Source organism: Astyanax mexicanus, chromosome 13 (assembly GCF_023375975.1).
Source record: "Astyanax mexicanus isolate ESR-SI-001 chromosome 13, AstMex3_surface, whole genome shotgun sequence".
NCBI lineage: Eukaryota > Metazoa > Chordata > Actinopteri > Characiformes > Acestrorhamphidae > Astyanax > Astyanax mexicanus.
This window is the reverse complement of record NC_064420.1, coordinates 39,093,964-39,114,995: the sequence shown is the minus strand read 5'-3', so window position 1 is coordinate 39,114,995 and position 21,032 is coordinate 39,093,964. Positions and strand designations below refer to the sequence as shown.

The following is a 21,032-nucleotide window of genomic DNA, read 5'->3' as shown; positions in this document are numbered from 1 at the left end:
ACGTGGTCTAATATATAAAGTCAGGCTTTAGTAACACTTCAGTGTTAGAGATTACACGAGGACAAAAGACAGAAGAAAAGATGACAAGACGTATGAAAAAGCAAAAGCACAACAAGAAAATTGGTAAGGAAAAAAAACACCATGGTGAAAGCATGTTTTAAAAAATCTCTAAAAGTTAGATAAAAGATAATGGGTGAAATAAAAGGACGAAAGAATTAAAATGGACAAGAGAACAGCAGGATCTGGTGGAGAACATTTAGATTAGAACACACTGGACTCAACTCACAAGTTTCTTTAATTGCAGTATTTATCTTACATATAATATTATATTGCTAATTTATGAATGACCAGATTTACATCAGGTTAGACAGCATAAGTGCAACATGACTGACACTTGATTTCATTTATACAAAAAATAGTAAAAAGTTAAACATGTGAAGCTATATAAACTCTACACAGCCTGTGTGGCATGTCCATTATTTATTCGCTGGCTTTGCTGTGGGTCACATGACCCAGAATCACAAATGACAGATAATCACAAACCTCCTCCCAAATCTGCACATACAATTGGTATGTAATAATGACAGGCTCTCATTTTCTCCAGATGCCATACATACAGTGTACACTTTACATAGCTTCACTTTACAGGACCTGCCACGGCCCCACCTTAACATTAACTTGAGTTATCACAGCAATTATAACAGATGGAGATGTCACAAACAGGGAGGGAAGTTCACATTATTATTATTTCAGTGGACTTTCTTAATGACTATTGCTTCAAGATGGCTCATTGTACAAACCCAAATCAGAAACATTTTTGACAGTGTGGAAAATGTAAATTAATAAAATTAGTGGTGTTCCTTTCATTTACTTTTGACATTGAATTTACTGTAGACAGTCTGAACCAGAGATATTGTAAGTTTTTTTTCTGTTCAATATAATTTCATTTGTTAATACCCATCCATTTCTGCATTTTAATTCTAGCCAAGGGTAATTTAAATTTAGGCCCAATAATAAAAACTAATCTTCTTTAAAAAAACATATTGGCAGGGATTTGCTTATTTCTTATTCTACAGTGCATACTATTATCATTAACCCATTCAAGGATTAGGGAAACATTTTAGTGTGTAAATAGAAAGGGTGCAAACTTAAAATGAACACCCATAATCTCCAATCCTTCAGATGGCACTAAAACAAGAATTTTTTTTCCACATTGGGAAAGGACTACTATTACTATGGCAAAACCTGATCAATCATTACAATACAAAATTACATTACATAGACATATGGTACCTAAAACTTTACTGTGCAAAACAGTATCCTTATGTTAACCGTGTCTAGACGTGGCATTGACTTTACTGGGAAATGAGGCATTTGTGATAGACCATCACATGGTGAAAACCTGTATTGTAGTCAAACTACTCAGTATTTTTTTTAAATAAATGAATGGCACTAAAGACGGGCTCAAGACGAAAAGGGCCATCCAGACTGTTATCAGCCATTGCAGGGGTGTCAGTACATTTAATGCAGAAATTATGCTTAAATGGTATAATGCTTAACAGGTAAAAACATTAAATATATTGGGTTCAAATTGTCTGAAATCAAATAAAAGTAAATATAGGAAACATCACATTTAAAAAAAAAATACATGATGCATACTGTCTTATCCTTTTCTGATTTGGAGTTGTAGAGAATAAGGAGCAAAGATTTCTTTCAGAACAACCACTCAGTCACTTAAAGCACACAACGTACAATAAGAAGTGATGGAACAGGACTAGTTCATGTCTAAACATGCCAGAATATAGTGAATAAACTGACTACTTGTCTCACATTAACAAGATTATGGGATCTTTAAAGCCATAATTATACTACAGTTGTTACATGGAGTATACTACTATATGATACTTGTATGCTAACTATTCTAGACATGTGCTCCTTCTGAATTCATATACGACAACCATGTTCCAGGTCTAGTCACATCGAGTTGACCACCAACAGCCCACATAAGCTAAAGTTTTTTTTTTAAATAGGCCAAAAACTGTAGTGCACACAGTGATGTGCAAAAAAAAAAAAAAAATTCTAGTGAGCTTTAAACCAACCCAGCGCAGCTTAATATCTGCCACCAACCCGCGCTCAAACGACATGGTTTGATGTAGCTGGATGGAACGAAAGCACCAGCCCATTGTGGACGAGGTTGATTGACACAGTTTAAATAAGGCCAACGAAAGTATTTTACATGAGAAGGTACATTCTGTGACATATTCATTCTCCCAAAAGATACAGTTTCTTATGGAGGTTTGCATAGATTTTTTTCCCAAAGTGTGAGTGCAACATATGTCCAAAAGTATCGACACCTCATCTAATCAGTGCACTGAGGTCTACCTATTGCAAAAACAAGAATCACATAGTTTGTAGAAGCTCTTTAGGAACACTTTACCAATAGAATGGGATGTTCTGGAGCAGGTGCTCTAATTCTATAAAGGATGAGACAGCATTAGGAGAGCATTCTTAGATAGAGCATCATCCCAGAGAGTGCATTCTCCAACAGAGCTTTCTCACAGAGCCTGCATTTGTAGATAGAACAGCATCCCAGAACCTGCATTCTCATATAGAGCACTACAATCTGTATTCTCAGAACCTGCATACTGAGACAGAGCACTATTTTTGAATGTTTAGAACCTGCATACTCAGATAAAGAACTATGCCAGTGCCTACATTCACAGATAGAGCACCAGCCCCGAAACTGCATTCTCTAAAAGAGTGCCGCCTCAGACCCTACATTTTCAAATATATAATAATTTGATCAGAGTCTGCATTTTCAGATAGAGCATCAGCCCACATCCTACATTTTCAGGCAGCCTGAATTTGCAGATAGAGCACCATCCCAGACCCTGCAGTCTCAGATAGAGCTAAAACCAGTTTCCATACACAGCTCCATTTCAGATCCTGCCTTCTTAGATAGATTGCCATCGCATTGTCAGACAGAGCACCACCTCAAACCCTGCATTCCCAGATAGAGCACCATTACAGAATCTGCATTCTTAGAGCAGAAACCAAGAGCCTGCATTCTCCAATAGAGCACAATCCTAGAACCTGTATTCTCCAATAGAGCACAATCCTAGAGCCTGTATTCTCCAACAGAGCACAGTCCTAGAGCCTGTATTCTCCAACAGAGCACAATCCTAGAGCCTGTATTCTCCAACAGAGCACAATCCTAGAGCCTGTATTCTCCAACAGAGCACAATCCTAGAGCCTGTATTCTCCAACAGAGCACAATCCTAGAGCCTGTATTCTCCAACAGAGCACAATCCTAGAGCCTGTATTCTCCAACAGAGCACAGTCCTAGAGCCTGTATTCTCCAACAGAGCACAATCCTAGAGCCTGTATTCTCCAACAGAGCACAATCCTAGAGCCTGTATTCTCCAATAGAGCACAATCCTAGAGCCTGTATTCTCCAATAGAGCACAATCCTAGAGTCTACATTCTCCAATAGAGCACAATCCTAGAGCCTGCACTCTCCAATAGAGCACAATCCTAGTGCCTTTATTCTCCAACAGAGCACAATCCTAGAGCCTACATTCTCCAATAGAGCATAATCCTAGAGCCTGCATTCTCCAATAGAGCATAATCCTAGAGCCTGCATTCTTCAATAGAGCACAATCCTAGAGCCTGCATTCTGCAAATAGAGTACAGTCCTAGAGCCTTTATTCACCAACAGAGCACAGTCCTAGAGCCTGTTTTTTTCAATAGAGCGCAATCCTAGATCCTTCATTCTCCAATAGAGCACTCCCATCCCAGAGCATCATCCACATCAATGACTGACCTGCCTATAATGTGTGTGACCCTGAAAGCAATCGAAACCACATATCATAGCAACATTCCTACATCGTTTAAAGAGCATTTCCAGAAGATTATTCCAGAGGTTTCTACTCCAGGAATAAAAAAAACCCTACTAATACCCTTGATTTTAGAACATGCCAACAAGACAAGCAGGTGTCTAAAGACTTTTGGACATATAATGCTAGTGTGACTGTGTGTGTGTGTGTGGAAAAAAATGGTAAGAATGAGGAACACAGTATTAGAGTTTTCAAGTGAAAGACAGCTTTAACCAGTACTGTTAAATCCTTTCAGATCTTCTAATAAAACAGATCTCTTATCAGTGCATCATCCCTGCTTACCTTCTTTTTGAATCTTTCAGGTTAAGAAAAGAAATAAAAGCTTTAGGTTATTTCATGTGCATATGTTGTATGTGTGTTAAAAGTGAAACATTCATTAGCCACAAGTGCTGAAAACACAAGATATTAGCACCCTTCTCCTTTTAAATTAAGCTTGTTTGTGCATAAGGGCGTGCAACTGTTGCAACACACACTCGCAGTCCTGATGAGTTCTATGGCTTTAGTTTCTACAAGAAAAAAAAAAAAAGAGTCACTTTGGCAACCATAATCGACTCAAAACATTAACATAAAGGTTACAATAGACTTCTTTGCTGTTAGTAAGAGGTGTTAGTTTTTATATCATTAAAAAAAACCTTTGTTTACTAAGTAAACATTGTCATAAGCAGCTTTCATATTTGTCTAGTCAGAAAAATCAAACGTCTGCAACATTGCAACTGAGCATGCATGCGAGGAATGAGCATGCAACCTTTAGTGAAGTCCACTAGATCCATGGGGACAAATAAAGCTGGCATGGAAAAGCCCAATGGGACTTAGTATTATCATCTTTATCATAGTCATCATGATGTCAGGGTTCTGGAAGTACTAGCCCCTCATCTACTGAAGGTTACAAATGATGTAAAAAGTATTATTCACCGGATGTCCCACTGGAAATCTAGTCTATCATCATAGTTTTTGTCACATTTCTGGATAAAGTATTTAATATATCATAGCAATGATAAAATAGTTGCATTAGTCTGACCTTAAGTTTCTAAAAGAGCCTCTCGTAACATGCTATGATCATCCACGGTTCAACAACCGTAAACAATGCTCCAGCCTCGTTAATGCCAACTCTACCAACACTATGTACCCATAAAACACCTGAGTATAACCAGCATGATATAATGATAAGGGAGTTAGCAATTTGTGCATTAACTACTACAATTACCATTCTACTGAGGTTTAGGTTCTGTACGTTTTACCATAAATCTATCTTACACAGAAAAAAAATAAAACATAATAAAGTCATATAAGGCATTTTCTACCTTTCAAAAATAAATACAGTCATATAGTGTGCCGAGTTTCGCATTCCAGTATAAAGATTCGGTTTCCTGGGGAGCAGATGCTTTCTTATTCAGTCCAGTAAACCATTCATTCTGTATCTCACATTTTGATAGAGATTTAAAAAAAAAAAGAAAGAACGAAAAAAGCTTATTGTTGCAAGACAATGATATGGGCTGGAGACCAGAGGTATATCAAAAACCCATGCCCTCTTCCCAGCTGATCAGTAGATGTCAGGGAGGTCTGAGTACTTCCTGTCAAAGTATCCACCCTGGTAGATCCAGTCTGAGGATCCTAAATGAGGATTCGTGCCCTGATGGAACCACCTGAAGACGTGGCAGAGGAGATATTAGACATGTGCATTAAGCATTAATAACAATGAGCTCTGAATTAGTATAGCTAGGGTAAATCAAATCAAATCACCTGGTGGACCAGTCCTCTTCATCTTTCGCCCTTTCCCTACGTGCAGCCCTCTGCTTCTCCTCCAGTCTCTCCTTCTCTAGACTTGCAGTGTCTAAAATGAAGAGACAGCATAAGTAAGTATACTTTGGGATAAGCAGCTGAACACCATCTTGAATACCCTGTATACACTTGGTCATTTCATGTGTTTTAGCTATCAGGATTAAACCTAGATATCGTAAAACCACATTGAAATGCACCCAGTGTAAACACACCTAAAATACACACATAAAAACAGAAACAAATCCAATCACATCACTTTTAAGCCTCATGTTCGAGCAGTGTAAACACATAAGTCTCTTGAAGACATATTAAAGAATCAAAATTCCTCCTACAACAACCAAAGTATTAAAAGTAGTTGCAGCGTAACAAGAGAATTTGCATATTTTGTCACACACACCAATCAGATTTCAGGATGAGTAAGTAGAGATGCGTTTGGCTGATGAGTGTAAATGCATCTTTTCAGGATTAGTAGATAGTAGATATATAAGAGGAAATGAGAACAGTGTGAATTTTTCTTTTGCTAAAAACAGCAAAAAAGTAGTACCCTGATGTGATAATTAGGGGTGGGTGATATGGCATGATATTTTAGGATGTAATATTATTCACGATATTCAAAAATATTGGCGATATTATATAGGGTACACCCCTAGTATATAGACTCTTAATGATCAGCATCTGCTGAGCAGGGAATATTCAACTGCTTGGTTGTGTCAGTATCGTGTCAGATGTGAAAACTTGATTGGGCAAGCTTTTTTCAAACAATAACTTATTTTTATTTGCATGCAGTTATAGATACAAGTTACTGTGGCATTATAAGTTATTATAATAATCATTACCCATGTCTCCGTTTTCCATAGCTCTTATGTCTGGTCGCAGGCGACAATCTGTCGGTGGTAAGACTTCCTCCATGCCAGGCGACAGCTCATTCAGGGTCATGGCAAAGCTGGTGAAATTATACATCTAGGAACACAAGAATAAGTAACAATAAAGATGTAGAAACAAAATCTTATTCAAAGAATTTTTTATGATAGTACTACTTTTTTAAAAACTTTAAAAACACATTTTGTTTGGTTCACACAGCATTCACTGTATAAAAACCATAACCATGACAACAACTACTCTGTGAAGATCAAAGGAAAAGCTAGGTATCAATGCAGAGGCAGAATGAAAGAGAAAGAAGGAAGGAAAAAGCTGTAGTTTGTTTATTACCTGTGCTGAGTGTGCAGGCCTTGGCGCTATCCTCCACAGTAATGTACTGCCTGGGATCATAGTGACTGTCTCCTGGACGTCAGGCATTTCATCAGCATCATCAGCACTACCGCCAGTTTTCTGCTCCTTATGGAAAACACACAAACACTGCAGTCGATAACCAGCCCATAAATTACCGGCACCCTCTGCTGCCTACAGCTATGCTGCTCCTTTAACAAATACAGGCATAATGACTACACACCACAAAAAAGAATATATATATTTCCAGTTTTATATTTTAGAATTAATAAATAAGACCCGGTGCTACTACGACACTTTATTGCTTTTTGTTTTGAAATCAGAGTCTTTTATTATCAAGGGATATTTCTGCATCTTATGATTCAGTATTAAAAAGTCACACTGATAAACTTGTCATTACCTGTTTGTGTTTCTTGGAATCTCCACTTTTCTTCTCTGCCTTCTTGTTTGCTTCATAGACCTTTGGCTCTATAGTGTACAAGCACTCTGTCCACTTCCCATAGATAATGCGCCGTTTCTTCTTACTGAGTAATAATAAATGTAAATTACCCTCAAGCAAAACCCACAAAAGCATGTGACCAAAAACAACCACACGTACTGAAAAGAAATGTCATGTAATGCTGTTATCGGATACATTATACTTTGAATTTAATATTCCAGAGAAAGACTAATAGCAGCTTAAAGCTGTGAATGATACGGCTAAACAGCCAGAGATTCAAAATGACATCTGATACTACTGACTGCTTACCTCTTGTCCTGGATATAACCTTCTACCCGATGAAGCTCTTTGCCAAACATGCCGCATGGCTTAAAGTTCAGTACGCATTTATCCCCAGTGCTGAAACAAGAACAGAGAAAATTAGGTCTACATATCTTGTTTAATATTTACTAAAGTAAAATGACCATATGCTGTAGAGAATTAGCAGTGTACATTACCTATGGTTGACTATCTCCACTGTTCCATACTGCTCAATCCACAGCTTTCCCAGTATGACATTGTGCACACAACACATTGGGTTTGTCCAAGTGTATGCCTCCTTGTGTCTGCAAATGAAACAGTGTATCTGAAATATATATTTCTAATATATCCAGCATGACCAAATGTATTATCTAAAGGCCTTTCTGTTGTACATACTTGGACAGCTCTAGTGTCATAATGCCTTTGGGTTCAGCCTCTACACTCTTCCCCCAGAACTTCAGTTTTGGATAAATGGAGCCGTGGAACACAAAGTCCTGGCTAAGCGATTCAGCATAGAAAGCACTGATCGGTGGATGGTGGCTAACCTGCTCTGAGATTAGCCGGTAACCCTCATCTTCCCTAAACAAAGAAATGAACACAGAAACACACAGCACATTGTAAACAGAAAATGTAAGCAAGTCCTGGTAAATACCTGTATTTCTGCATGGATTACTAATAAAATGTTCTTTTACATACACTAGTAATATTCATGTTTTTTATTGGCTAATTAGACTGAATTGTTGGATTCCACAGGTTCTTTACCTATTAAATAACTACACTTAAAGCTTGCCTAAAAATGAAATCAGTCAATGGCAGCAGTCAATAACATCAAGTTAAAGTATTCAAGTCTATACTTTGACCTATTACTTTAACCCTACAGAGATACTGCGGCAGAGCCTGAAAAGAAGGCCATATACACAAGATATTCTACTATAGAAATACTGATTCACTTAAATACAATTGCAGGGTCCAGATAGATGCAAGTGGTTACTAGTCTGCACTTTGGGTGATTAATCACTAATCATTAATCAATAAACATATGAACAAAATAAATGTTTGTGGTATTACTTTGTTTTTTACTTTTTTTTATTATATTTGCAGTGAATGCAGAAACCCAGATCAAGTTGTATGTTTAACTAAGTGCATAATGCATACAATAATAAATGTGGCGTGGGGTAAATAAGTTACTATTTGTATGAAAAATCTATTCACTTATGATTCGAATTTTAACATATGGACTGGTATGTAAAGGTTTGTTTACACGACCATATGATAAACTGGCTTACCTGGTGAGCTCAAACGTCTCTCCTAGTAAGGGGTTAAAAGGTTTTCCAGTTCTGTCCCACTGTGATGCCACAGCTGACACTGCGAATGCCGCAACAACCTAAGAAACAAAGCCCAGCAATTACAATATATCCTATTTGTCGAAAGGTAGAATGAAAAATAGGGAAAAAAGGCAGAAAGAGTACTTACCTGCATTCTTTCTATGGAATCAGATAGTGTGCAAGCTTTATGTATGAGGTATGTATGTTCCATGTACTCTGAAATTCTCTGAAGGAAGCTTAGCGGCTCATTAAAAACAATAGGCATTGTTATCTTGGATAGCTCCTGCCAGTCATCGGTGCATTACAGAACATTAATTCACAGGTAGAAAAGGTAAAGGGGAAAAAGAGAAGAAAAAAGAATGTATGCATAAGTATAACACATAATAAACTTCATGAACTGAATAGAGCATTTCATGGTTTATATTATATTAATACCACATTAATATTCACACTATTCAGCTGTACTTCATTTTAAAAGTTTATGCCCCTTACCATGCCAATGCACTTCTTCAGGAAGCCCCAAATACTGAAGTCATTTCTTGAGAACATGGGAGCAGGGAGGGTTGTTCTGTAGAAAAGGAAAGGCACAAATACACACACTGTATTATACATGTAAATATACTCCTATACACTATATGGACAAAGGTATTGGGGCACCAGTTCATTTACTGTTCTTTTAAAAAGAACTCTTCCTTCGAAAGTATTAGGCAATAGATTTGTGTGTATCCGCTACACAGATAGGCTTATTCCATTCTTATTCCAGACTACACAACCTATGTGTTTTCATTTAGGCCTCATTATAGGCCTGGGAAAAATGAGAGATCACTTAAAAAATGTGTTTCTTTGATTTTACCAAACTGAAAACCTCTGAAATATAATCAAGTGGAAGATGGATGATCACAAGCCATCAAACCAAGCTGAACTGCTTAACTTTTTGCAACAGGAGTGGCATGAAGTTATCCAAAATCAGTGTGTAAGACTGGTGGAGGAGAACATGCAAAAGTGCATAAAAACTGTATTTCAACAAATATGGATTTTTGAACTCCTAAAACTTTATGAATATGGACTATGCATCTTTTTTGTTATTTCAGACATTTACCAATTTCTGAAAATAAATGTTCTAAATTACAATATTTTTAATTAGAATTTGGGAGAAATGTTCGTAGTTTAAAGAATAAAACAACAATGTTCATTTTACTCAAACATATACCTATAAATAGAAAAAACAGACAAACTTTAGAAACTGAAGTGGTCTCTTAATTTTTTTCCAGAGCTGTATGTATCAGCACTGGGTGCAACTTAATACTTGGGTCCAACAATACTTAAACAGTGTAGATCCAAATGAAACACATCAGATGTTGATGATTCATCACATAAGCCTTCCTTCATACCTTCGCTCCCACACTCCATTCTCTGAGTGCATGCGACCATTTGACGTCTGTTTTCCCTCATACACTGGGGCATCTTTAAAGCTAACCTCACAGGAGTCATCTGATTCCAAACCTGGGAGTGAGAAACCAACCCAAGGGATAAGTAGGGTGGAATAAACAACCCAATTAGGATAGCAGTTAAGACAAATTACTAGTATTCCCACCTGTCTCAGCATCATAAAACTCTTCTTCGCTGTTCATGGTGGACAGTTACTAATGATAATTTCAGTCAGAGGGCATCCTTCCTCCAAAGCAGGAGTCTGTGTGATTCCTTTATAGAAAAAAAGACAGAGAAATGAAGAGCTGCTAAAGAAACAAGAGAAACATTTAGAAAAAAAAAGAAAAGTATGTAATCTGTAGAAAAACGAAACCTACGCAAAGCCATCAAATCAGAAGAAAGCCAATAGTTAGGAGCCATAACACTGCAACTAAATAATTGATTTAAAGTAGGCTAAATGCAGAGAATATAGGCTATTTATATAGGCTAAATTTCAGCTGTCCTGTTTCCTTTCCATTAACTGCAACATCAGTGACAGTGACTCAGTGTTTCACTAATCTACTTACAGACAGACATATCAGAAAATACAAAGCTCTAAAATGAAAAGACTGCTGAACTCCTGAAGGTGCTGTGCTTTGCAGGAAGGTCTAAATGGAGTGGCCTAATCATGGACCTTTAACTCCCAAATCAGCATTCCCTTGCCATTCAAGCAGCTGTTCATCTTAAACCTTACACACCAACACTTGCACCGTTTAGTCCGGTTTAAACTGAGAGGTTCATTTTCACTCTAGATCATTTTCACTCCAGAAAACAGTAATCACACTGTTTGGAATAAAAAAAATACATCTAGGAGACCTGCAGAAGGAGGTGGTCTCAGTCTGGTTTCAAACGAGGATGTGATACGACCTCAACCGACCCAACTATTAAATATAAAATGTGGTTTGTTGTGATGCGTTTTGTTGCGCTTGTGGTTTTTCTTGTGTGAAACCAAACCAAACTAAGAGGGAAAATGCTCCAAATTAACAACCCCTTTGCTGATTTGGACCAAAGAAACAAATCAGATGTGTTATAACTCCCAGTATACACCTGTACATTTGACGTGATTTGAGAATCAGGATTATGGATAAAGGTTTGGATAAATGTCAAACCACATAAGAAATGCACCCCAGAAACATTTACAATGAACCATTTAATTTCTGTTGTACTTCATTAATACCCCCAGCATTGGGGTATTGAACACAATAGAGGGCAATATTTCTGAATCTTCCTTTCCTATTTTATATGATTATATATATATATATATATATATATATATATATATATATCTTAGAACAAATACAGGGACAATTTAAATAAAATGAGGTGTAGAATAAAAAAAGCTTTTAAAAATAAAAGCTAGACTAGTCTCTGTGCCAACCGGCTATGCCAACCAAAGACAAACTTGGGAAGAAATGAGCAACTTGTCACCTGCCAGTGTGAAGCCAGGGTTAGTCAAATGATGTGGCAAGGTGTAAATAGGGTTTTAATCCATAACTAATTTCATATAAAAAAAGAGCTTTTCTCTTTTATGTAAGTGAAGTTTTTTAAAAAGATGCTCTTGTGTGGGCATGATGTGGCTTTCTAAAAAATTGCCATGAAAGTTGCCATTATGATGCTCTTATTATCTTCTCCAGAGAGTCCTATTCTATCAGCAGTACTACTAGGCAGGGACTAGATGAGCTGTGCGTGAATTTAACCAAGCAACAGAGCTCATTCTACATGAACTTTAATACCCTTACTGTGCATGCGAAGTCTTAAACTATTCAAAACACATAAATGGCTTAATATGCTTTAAGCGACAGCATTAGTCAAAGCAGCAGGAAATTCACTGATAACTATGAAAGGGACAGACAGGGAGTACAGTCAACAAAAGCTAAGCTACAGCAATTCAAAATTCAAATCGACTTACTGCATGAATCAGTCCTTAAAATAAAGCTATGCTACCTGCTTCTATGAGGTGTATAGCAAAAATGTAATGTCAGAAATCCTAATTTTCACAATATTTAATATTCTAGTTTTTGAGAAGAGGGTGGAACAGACCAGATGTAAGAATACATGCACAATAAATAAATTAAAGGGCAAAACTAAACTATTAAACATATACCTACTATGCATTGCGTGAAGTTACCATATACTACAAGTTTGTAAGTAAACTCATCATAATAACTCATTTTTGAAAGCATTAAATGATAATCAATGTATGACCATACCATGTCATGCATTTTAAAATAACAAAACATGGCTTAATAATGCAATTACACCCTTTCAAGTGGTTTAAAAAAATGTATATATATTCTAAATAAATAACAACGTATGTAAAATAAAACTACTGTTTTTAAAAGTAGTTTTAAATGCAGCTCATTCTCATAATATGCTCTATTACAATGGGTAATACTGAGGTCAGCAAAAATGATTAAGGTCATGGTCATACATTGTACAATAAGTCGATAATGTAATTACTGGTGCCAGTTTGCTTGCTTTGATAGTGTATGCAGGTGATTACTGTTTAGTGTTGTAGATGAACTCACAATATCCACAAATTCAGCAATGCATGTTATTTAATGGTGGGTGATTTGGCCCTAAACTTTCTAGAAATACCCTACTGCAACAAAATAAATGTTAATAATAATAAATATTTTGTATTACATTCTGTGAAAATTTTACTTCAAAAAAAATCTACTACATAACTAATGTGAGTAATATTTAGTGCACATACAAACATTTACAAATTTAAATTATACAAAATCAAATTCTTAAATCTTCACAGTAGAACAAAGACAGCACACTAAATTTTAAGAAAAAAATACTACTTTTATAACAATACAAATTTTTAAATAAATTATAATGATATTATTGTGTATGATATAATACACCACTAATGAGACATTGGCTTCCTCTACTCATATAATCACCACACTTTACACAAATAACTGGATTTAACCATGAAGAAACAAGCTTGTTCTCTTTCTGTTTTGCCAAAAGAATTAGAACCCATTCAACGCATGTGTATGAGATGCCAGGTGCATGGGGTGCAAAGTCCATGGGCCAGACTCAAGTAACACAAAAACTGCACAATAATCAATGACTGGATTACTCAATAAGCTGCCCAGACAACATAATGGTGACAGAAATTTCTGTTCAGTTCCAGCAACAATACACAATACATGTGATTTTATTTAATATTAGATTGAAACAGAAGGTTAAAAACAATGCATTTCTTATTAGTTTATAATAAAATTAATGTCTTTCTTAACATTTACGAGCTCACAGCACAGAGATTCTTGATGTGATCACTCTGAATGATATTTTAGTTCGGGTAATCATATCAAAAGTATGTGATTACATAATTACGTAATGTAAGTGGTATAAGTAAACGGACAATAGACACTCCCCATAATGACAATACAGTCATTATAACATTCAAACGCAGAATCTGTTATATCGTACTATTATAGCAACAATAGAAATGGAGAGCAGGTCTGTGCAGACTGAAAGGTGATAGCTACAGTGCTATATATGGTGCCTATGACAACAGTCAGCTATGCCAAGTTCTTCAAGACACCAGCAGCTCTGTCGCAATATAAGACACAGCATAACAGTGCACTGCTGATTCAGTAAAAAAATAATAATAAATAAATAAATACTAATAATAATAAAATATTTTTTAAAAATCATGAATGCCCAAAAGGTGTTGTGCAAAAAACCTAGCTGTGGTGTAAAATCCAGCTTTACTAGATTCCAAAGAATAAGTATAAGTATTTGGATTCCAGTTTTCATAACCTGCTGCTACTGGTGAATTTTGCCAGTTTGTCAAAAATATATAAAAGAAATGTATATTATGGATTGCAAAATGTAGATCTGATTGATATTGGAACAAACTTGCATTGCAATTCATTATTTCTGCTAAATATATTGCAATTAAACAAAATACAGGACTTTTCACCAGAACTCTATTACGCAGCCCTAATAAAACCGTCTTTAAATATTGTGATTCTTTTTTTATATCACCCATTGCTACCCAAAGGTTTTCATGCACACTCAGTTGATACATGAAAATGTATAGACTGCAATAAAACAGCATCATAAAATGCAATAAACAGTACAGTCTAACCATTTTGTTTATATAACGTATCAATATGACTCTGAAACCTTTGATGATTCCGATCTTGTTCAGCTGTATCAAAGCTGTTAATTTATTTTGGTACACAATAATATATATTTCAAAAAAAGAAAAGGCAATTAGATTAATTAGGACTGAGCAAAGCATTCACTTTTTACTAAGACTGATGTCTGCATTTGATGTAACCACCTTTTACCAAAATAAAAGAAATTACAGAGAATAGCTTTTTCCCAATCAAAAGAAAAATCAGCTACAATAGCCTTAATATTACTGTGTATGAAAAGGAAAATAAGTATCAAGTAGGGTAAGCAATATGTACTGTGATACACTTTCCTTATTTGGATGCACAAGGTGCTGTAATGAACCTTTAAAACACTGTCAATCTGCACATTTAATTACTGAATGTAATCAATATAGTCCAAATAGATGAAGTGCAGCACATTTAGTTACTTATAAACATTTTTGTTTTTACTGGTCTGTTCCAACAATCATTTTTAAATAAAGGTTCCAGATAACTGACAGTAATTGGTAATGTGACAATTTATATAACAAAATCTTATAATACACGTTATAAAATTGTTGTTGTGGCATTTATCAGGATTTAATTTTAAAATATAGACAGTAATGTTGCCACAATAAAGAAGAAGAAAAAACACGAATGACCTGCCCACATAATTTATCTGATTTAATTTTAAATTTCAAAAATGGATCTGGGCTTTAATGGGTTAAAAGCTGCTGCTGCTGCTACTGGTACATTTTTTGTCAAAATATGATTATACCTAGGAGTGGACCATATGGCCCTATTACCCTAATATTTCAGGGTATTTTTGTGGTAAATTATATATTATTGGCAAAAAAGCAAAATAGTTGTACCCTGATGGACCTAAAATAATATCACAATATTATAGGGGATTTCTGCGATAATGACATTCTTAGCAATATGACAGATCATTGAATAAAAAAATAATAATAATAATTTTAAGAACACACTACTTCATATTTTCAGGAATACAGTACTTCATGTGATCAAGATTACAGTATTTGAAACGTATTTTCCTTTCGACAGCATTATTGAGTTTTTAAATAAAAATAAATAATACTGGCCCACAATAATACGACTCTATTTATTTTTAATGGATTTAATGGAATTCATTTAGTGTGGAAACAGCAAAAAGAACCCTGATGGTCCTATAATATTAACACGATATTTCAGGGTATTTTATGCAATAATGATATTTGTAAATGTTGGGGAAATTGTTGCGTATACGATATTTCACACCCTTTGTTTTTTTTTATGTCACCTTTAGCCAAAAAAAGGAATTTGATATGGGACAACGGTGGTTATTAGTAGTATTTATTGTAGAAATAAAATATATATATAAATATATATATTTTTTTTTTGTATCTCACAGCCATTATTGTCAAGTCTACGGTACTTCTGCTCCCTCTGCGCCAGCCAGGCCACCCGTTCCCATCCCACCGTTACAAAACACTCAATAACAGTGCTGTACAGGACCCAGCCTGCCAGCTAACTAACCTAACACACACAGAGACAGAGACAGAGACAGGCTGGCAGGTTTGACATACTTTGGCAAAGCTGTCTAAAAACACAAAGTGAAATTTTATCTGACCCTCAGAGATTAAAATTCTCTGGCGTGATTTGTTTTAGACCCCTTAAAAAGCGACAACTCTGAGCCTAAAGCTGTCGCTAGCTAGTGTCGCTACCAGCTGGCAGAAAGCTAGTAGCTAACATGCTAAGCTAACAAGCTAAGCTAACTACGCTAGCTACGTCCACACAGCTAGACTGCATAGCCAGTCCTTAACACGACACTAAACCCTCGATAAAACACAGACTAGCCGTTTAATTCAGCGTTTAAATAAAATATAAACCCATAAATACCTCACATCACCCGATATTCCTCCTCTCAGTAATTCTTCTAAAGGTGAACAGATTACAAGAGTCCAGTTTGGAAGACAGAAGCGGAGGCGGGCCAATTTCGCAAGGACTGAATAAATGATTGACAGGTGAGAGAGCCAATAAACATGCAGGACGGCTCTGAATATTTTCTTGGAGGCGGTCCTATAGCTGATTGACAGGTTCTGAACCAATAGGAAGACTGTATGGGTAAAGTCCAAATGGGCGGAATTTGACGTTACATAAAGGGGAAGGTACTAAAAAGGGGCATGGATGGGTGTTATTTATAAGCGCTGTAATAAATATCCAGCTTGTCAGCTGCGCTCTTTGACCGGAGCACAGCTAGAACCGGACTTTTCTACCTAGATCTGCCTCCGTTTAAAGTTTAATTAGGACGGGTTTTAGGTTGTTATGTGTTAGATTAAATATGTTTGATATTATACAAAATGATTATATTATTTTTCATGCGTATTCAGTAGAAAAGCTAAAAATAAGAATTAAAGTGTCATAATTGTACTATTAATATTTCATTGTATTCACATTTCAGTGACCACTTTATAAACTGGTTTGACTACAGATATTTTATTGATTTTTATTTGATTTTTAAAATTTTTATTTTTGTATTATTTAACTGTGATTTTGTTGTGGTAGCTACATAATAAGTTAAGGACCAGTATGGGCTGCATCCCTGTGTGCCGGGTGCTGGCACTTCACCCAGCACTTGTACTGCTAGCTGGCACTTCAACCAGCAACATTCCACATGCCAGCCATCACATTCTAGAGCAACCTGCACGTTAACCAGCACGTCCATCCTAAAGCATCTGGCACAACAAATCAACTAGCACAGTAGCTGGCAACCATACTGGCACACCCTAAAGTTGCTGGCACACCAACAGGCACCTCATACAGGAGCTGGCACACCAACAGGCACAGACTAAAGTAGCAGGCAAACCAACGGGCAACTCATACAGGAGCTGGTTCTGTCTAAACTTAATCACCAGATGGCAGCAGAGGCCAACCAGACCAACAGTTAAGTTAAATTACCAACTCACAGTGAAAATGGTCTATAGATTGAAAATTATGCAACATAGACTGGTAGTTGATGATACAGCTGATAATACAAATCAATGTGCCAAAAAAGGCAGTGGCAATTAATGTGCCAATCAACCTTTTACCTCTGTTGTCATTTTTAAGATCTGATTTTTTTTTCTGACAAACGATCTATAGGGTAATTCGCTGAATATTTGTGTATCGGAGCTAAATTTACAGTTCCGTTTGTTCAGTGTTCAGTTTCTATAAAAAAAACCTGTTGAAAACACACAATAATATTACAGTAAAAACCTAAGATATGTCTGTGTATAAATTGTGGCAGAATTTTATATGTGTAGATTTAAATTATATGTTAATATAAGTGATTTAAATGTTTTTTTTAATGACACATGCTGAATTTCCTGATAAAAGTTGCGGCGTTTTACTTTCACCAGGATAATAAGTAGTGCTAGGTGCTAGTGGTAAAGCAAAAATCCGAACCAAGCAACTATTCAAATCAACGTGTGACAACACAAAGAGAAGACAAGAGCATTTTGTGTGAGTATACTTCAGTTACCTGTTTTGCGCACCAGATGCGTAAAAGCGCTCTGAATGCGTAATTACGCACCAAATGCGTAAAGACGCACGAAATGCGTAATTACGCACCAGATGCGTAAAAGCGCACAAAATGCGTAATAACGCATTAGACGCGTAAAAGTGCGCAAAAATGCGTAAAAGCACGCGTCCGACGTAAAAAAGCGCATAAACATGCTCATTTTACTAGTCGAGAGTGAACTTTTTTAATGCAAGAGTCTATTTCATACAGCGCTCATGGATTTTTTTTGCTCACGTGTAAAATATAGGTGAGTTCACACAAATTTACCAGCTCTCTCTCAGATTAACTCTCCTCTTGTACGAAACTGCGCGCGCGCTCTCAGATATATCATTCTCGTGTACTGTCTGTCGGTTAAGGGAGAGAGTGTTTGTTGCAGTGAAAATCTCTGGGCTCGAGCGAAAACGCTCTGCAAGCACACAAGGGAAAGCTGAGTGCGCGCGCACGCTCTTAAAACATTAAGAACAGACAGATAGGACATCAGCATGATATATCCTAAAGCGCGCGCGCCGTTTCGTACAAAAGGAGTGTTAATCTGAGAGAGAGCATGATAAATTTGTGTGAGCACACCTATATTTGTTTTAAAATCCGTGAGCGCTGCATGAAATAGACTCTTGCATTTAAAAACTTCGCTCTCGGCTGTTGGTAGTCAAATGACGATATACAGTAAACGCCATAGAGAAGGCTGAGACTAAAATCATTATTAAAAATAGCTGTAAGAAACAAGCACGTGACTACTACGTTTTATAAGTTTAACGAAAATATATTTATGAAGCTGGACCTTGCAACAGATCTTAAATCTTAGTTTAAAGCAATTATTCCTAGTGTCCTAAACACTCTTACAGATTCCATTAAGTTAGCTAGCTACTTACATTACTGAATCGTTCTCCACTGTTTGTAAACAGTGTCATCATTGCAGGCTTCTAAATAAAATTCTAAAAGCAAAGAAATTCTACAGAAAAGAAAGACTACAGCAAACATTTCAGTTTATGAAGAATACGTTTTGAGAATAATAAGTTCATATACTGTTTCCAGTACTTTACAGTCTCTGTCTAAATTTGATCACCACCAGATGGCAGAACAGTTCAACTGGAGCAGCAGCCTTGCGTGAGAGTTAATAGCTGTTTAATGAATAACTCACAGTGATCTATAGATCTAAAACATCTAACAGATAAAAAAAACTGTAGTATAAAGACATAGACTAATATGGTGTCTGTGATTTAGCAGATTTATGATTATTAAACCATAACATTTGTGGAGAAAATCCCATATGTCATCATCACATATTTCTCTGACTCCAGCTGTAGGATTCCATGTTTGTTCAGGTTACACACTGTGCTAAATGGTGTGCTGACTGTGTCATGTATGGTGTGGCGAATGTGCTAGACGTGTGCTGAGTGTTCTGGATGGTGTAATAACTGTGCCAAATGGTTTGCCAAATGGTATCCTAGATGTGTGCCAACAATAGTGGATGGTGTGCCGACTGTGCCGAACAGCATGCATACTATGTATTGAAGGTTGTGCTGACAACGCTGAATGGTGTGCCAATTGTTCTGGAACGTATGCTTAGTGTGCCAGGTGGTGTGCCAACTGTGCCGGATAGTGTGCCGACTTTGCCAAATGGTTTGCCGAGTGTGCTGGATACTGTGTTAGCAATGCCTGATGGTGTGGTTACTGTGCCGGATGGTGTGCCAACTGTGTGCTGGATTGTGTGTCATATGGTTTGCAGACAGTTTCAAATTGTGGGCTGGGTGGTGTGTCGGCTGTGCCAAATTGTATGCCTCTGTGCCGGTAGTGTGCCAGCTGTGTCGAATGGTGTGCCAACTGTGCCAAATGGTGTTCCGAGTGCACCTGATGGTGTGTGAGCTGTGACAGGTGCTGTGCTAAGTGTACCGGATGCTGTGCCGACTGTGCTGCAAGTGTGCTGAGAAGTGCTGGATTGTGTGCTGGATGATGTGTCAACTGTGCAAAATGGTGTGCTGACTATGTGCTGGATGGTGTTCTGACTGTGCTCGATGGTGTGCCAGATGTGCTCTGTCCCACATGACATACCGACTGTGCCAAGTGCTGGATAGTGTAAAGATTGTGTGCCGGATGCTGTGCCAACTCTGCCGAAGGGTGTTCCAATTCTGTGCCAAATGGTGTACCTATGTGCCGGTAATGTGCCAACTCTGGTGAATGGTGTGCCAACTGTGCCAAATTGTGTGCTGAGTGCACCCAATGGTGTGCCAGCTGTGCTGGATGCTGTGCCGACTGTGCCACAAGTGTGATGAGAAGTGCTGGATTATGTGCTTGATAGTGTGCCAGCTGTGCCAAATGGTGTGCTGACTATGTGCTAGATGGGGTTCTGACTGTGCTCGATGGTGTGCCAGATGTGTTCTGTCCCAGATGACATGCCAACTGTGCCAACTACTGGATAGTGTAAAGATTGTGTGCCAAATGCTGTGCCAACTGTGCCAAATGGTGTGCCGAATGCACCCAACGGTGTGCTAGCTTTGCCGAATGCTGTGCTGAGTGTGCCAGATGCTGGTCTGAGGTGACATGCTGACTGTGCCAGCTGCTGTGCTGACTGTGTGCTGGATAGTGTAAAGAATGTGTGCCGGATGTTGTGCTGACTGTGCCGAAGGAAGTGCCAATTCAGTGCCAGGTGGTGTGCCTAGTGTTCTGGATGGTAATGGCATTTTCTTCCTTACATTACTTTTACTTTTATACTTTAAGTAGTTCTGAAACCAGTACTTTTACACTTTTACTTGAGTAAAAAGCTTTTAAACTCTTCTGACACCTTTGTGAGTATGTGTATGTCTGTGCCTGTTAGTGAGTGTGTGAGGCAGAGAGAGAGAGAGCGAGAGAGAGGGGGAGACACTAGGGGCGGGCTTTATGCGTTCAAACCCAGATTTACACACTCAGACTGGAGAAGTTGCT

The 21,032-nt window shown here is 37.2% G+C and overlaps 1 protein-coding gene across 1 annotated transcript; it reads right to left on the bottom strand.

Annotated features, from left to right (window-relative positions):
• Positions 1-277: 277 nt before the first annotated feature.
• osbpl2a (oxysterol binding protein-like 2a) lies at positions 278-16,567 on the bottom strand. The gene is made up of 14 exons (XM_015605082.3): positions 16,454-16,567; positions 10,561-10,667; positions 10,358-10,469; positions 9,459-9,534; positions 9,115-9,249; positions 8,928-9,025; positions 8,038-8,220; positions 7,839-7,946; positions 7,651-7,740; positions 7,303-7,426; positions 6,885-7,010; positions 6,512-6,635; positions 5,637-5,727; positions 278-5,539 (listed from the first exon to the last, which is right to left on the bottom strand). The coding sequence occupies exons 2-14, from the start codon at positions 10,595-10,597 to the stop codon at positions 5,437-5,439; spliced, it is 1,407 nt and encodes a 468-aa protein (XP_015460568.2). The 5' UTR covers positions 10,598-10,667; positions 16,454-16,567; the 3' UTR covers positions 278-5,436.
• Positions 16,568-21,032: the final 4,465 nt, after the last annotated feature.

Bases quoted from the DNA above. Each gene is read 5' to 3' on its own strand.
- osbpl2a (XM_015605082.3), bottom strand. From the start codon at position 10,597: ATGAACAGCGAAGAAGAGTTTTATGATGCTGAGACAG. The intron at 9,250-9,458 runs GTAAGGGGCATA...GATGACTGGCAG, and splicing joins TGAAGAAGTGCATTGGCATG to GAGCTATCCAAGATAACAAT. The intron at 8,221-8,927 runs GTAAGCCAGTTT...TTCTTTGTTTAG, and splicing joins GAGACGTTTGAGCTCACCAG to GGAAGATGAGGGTTACCGGC.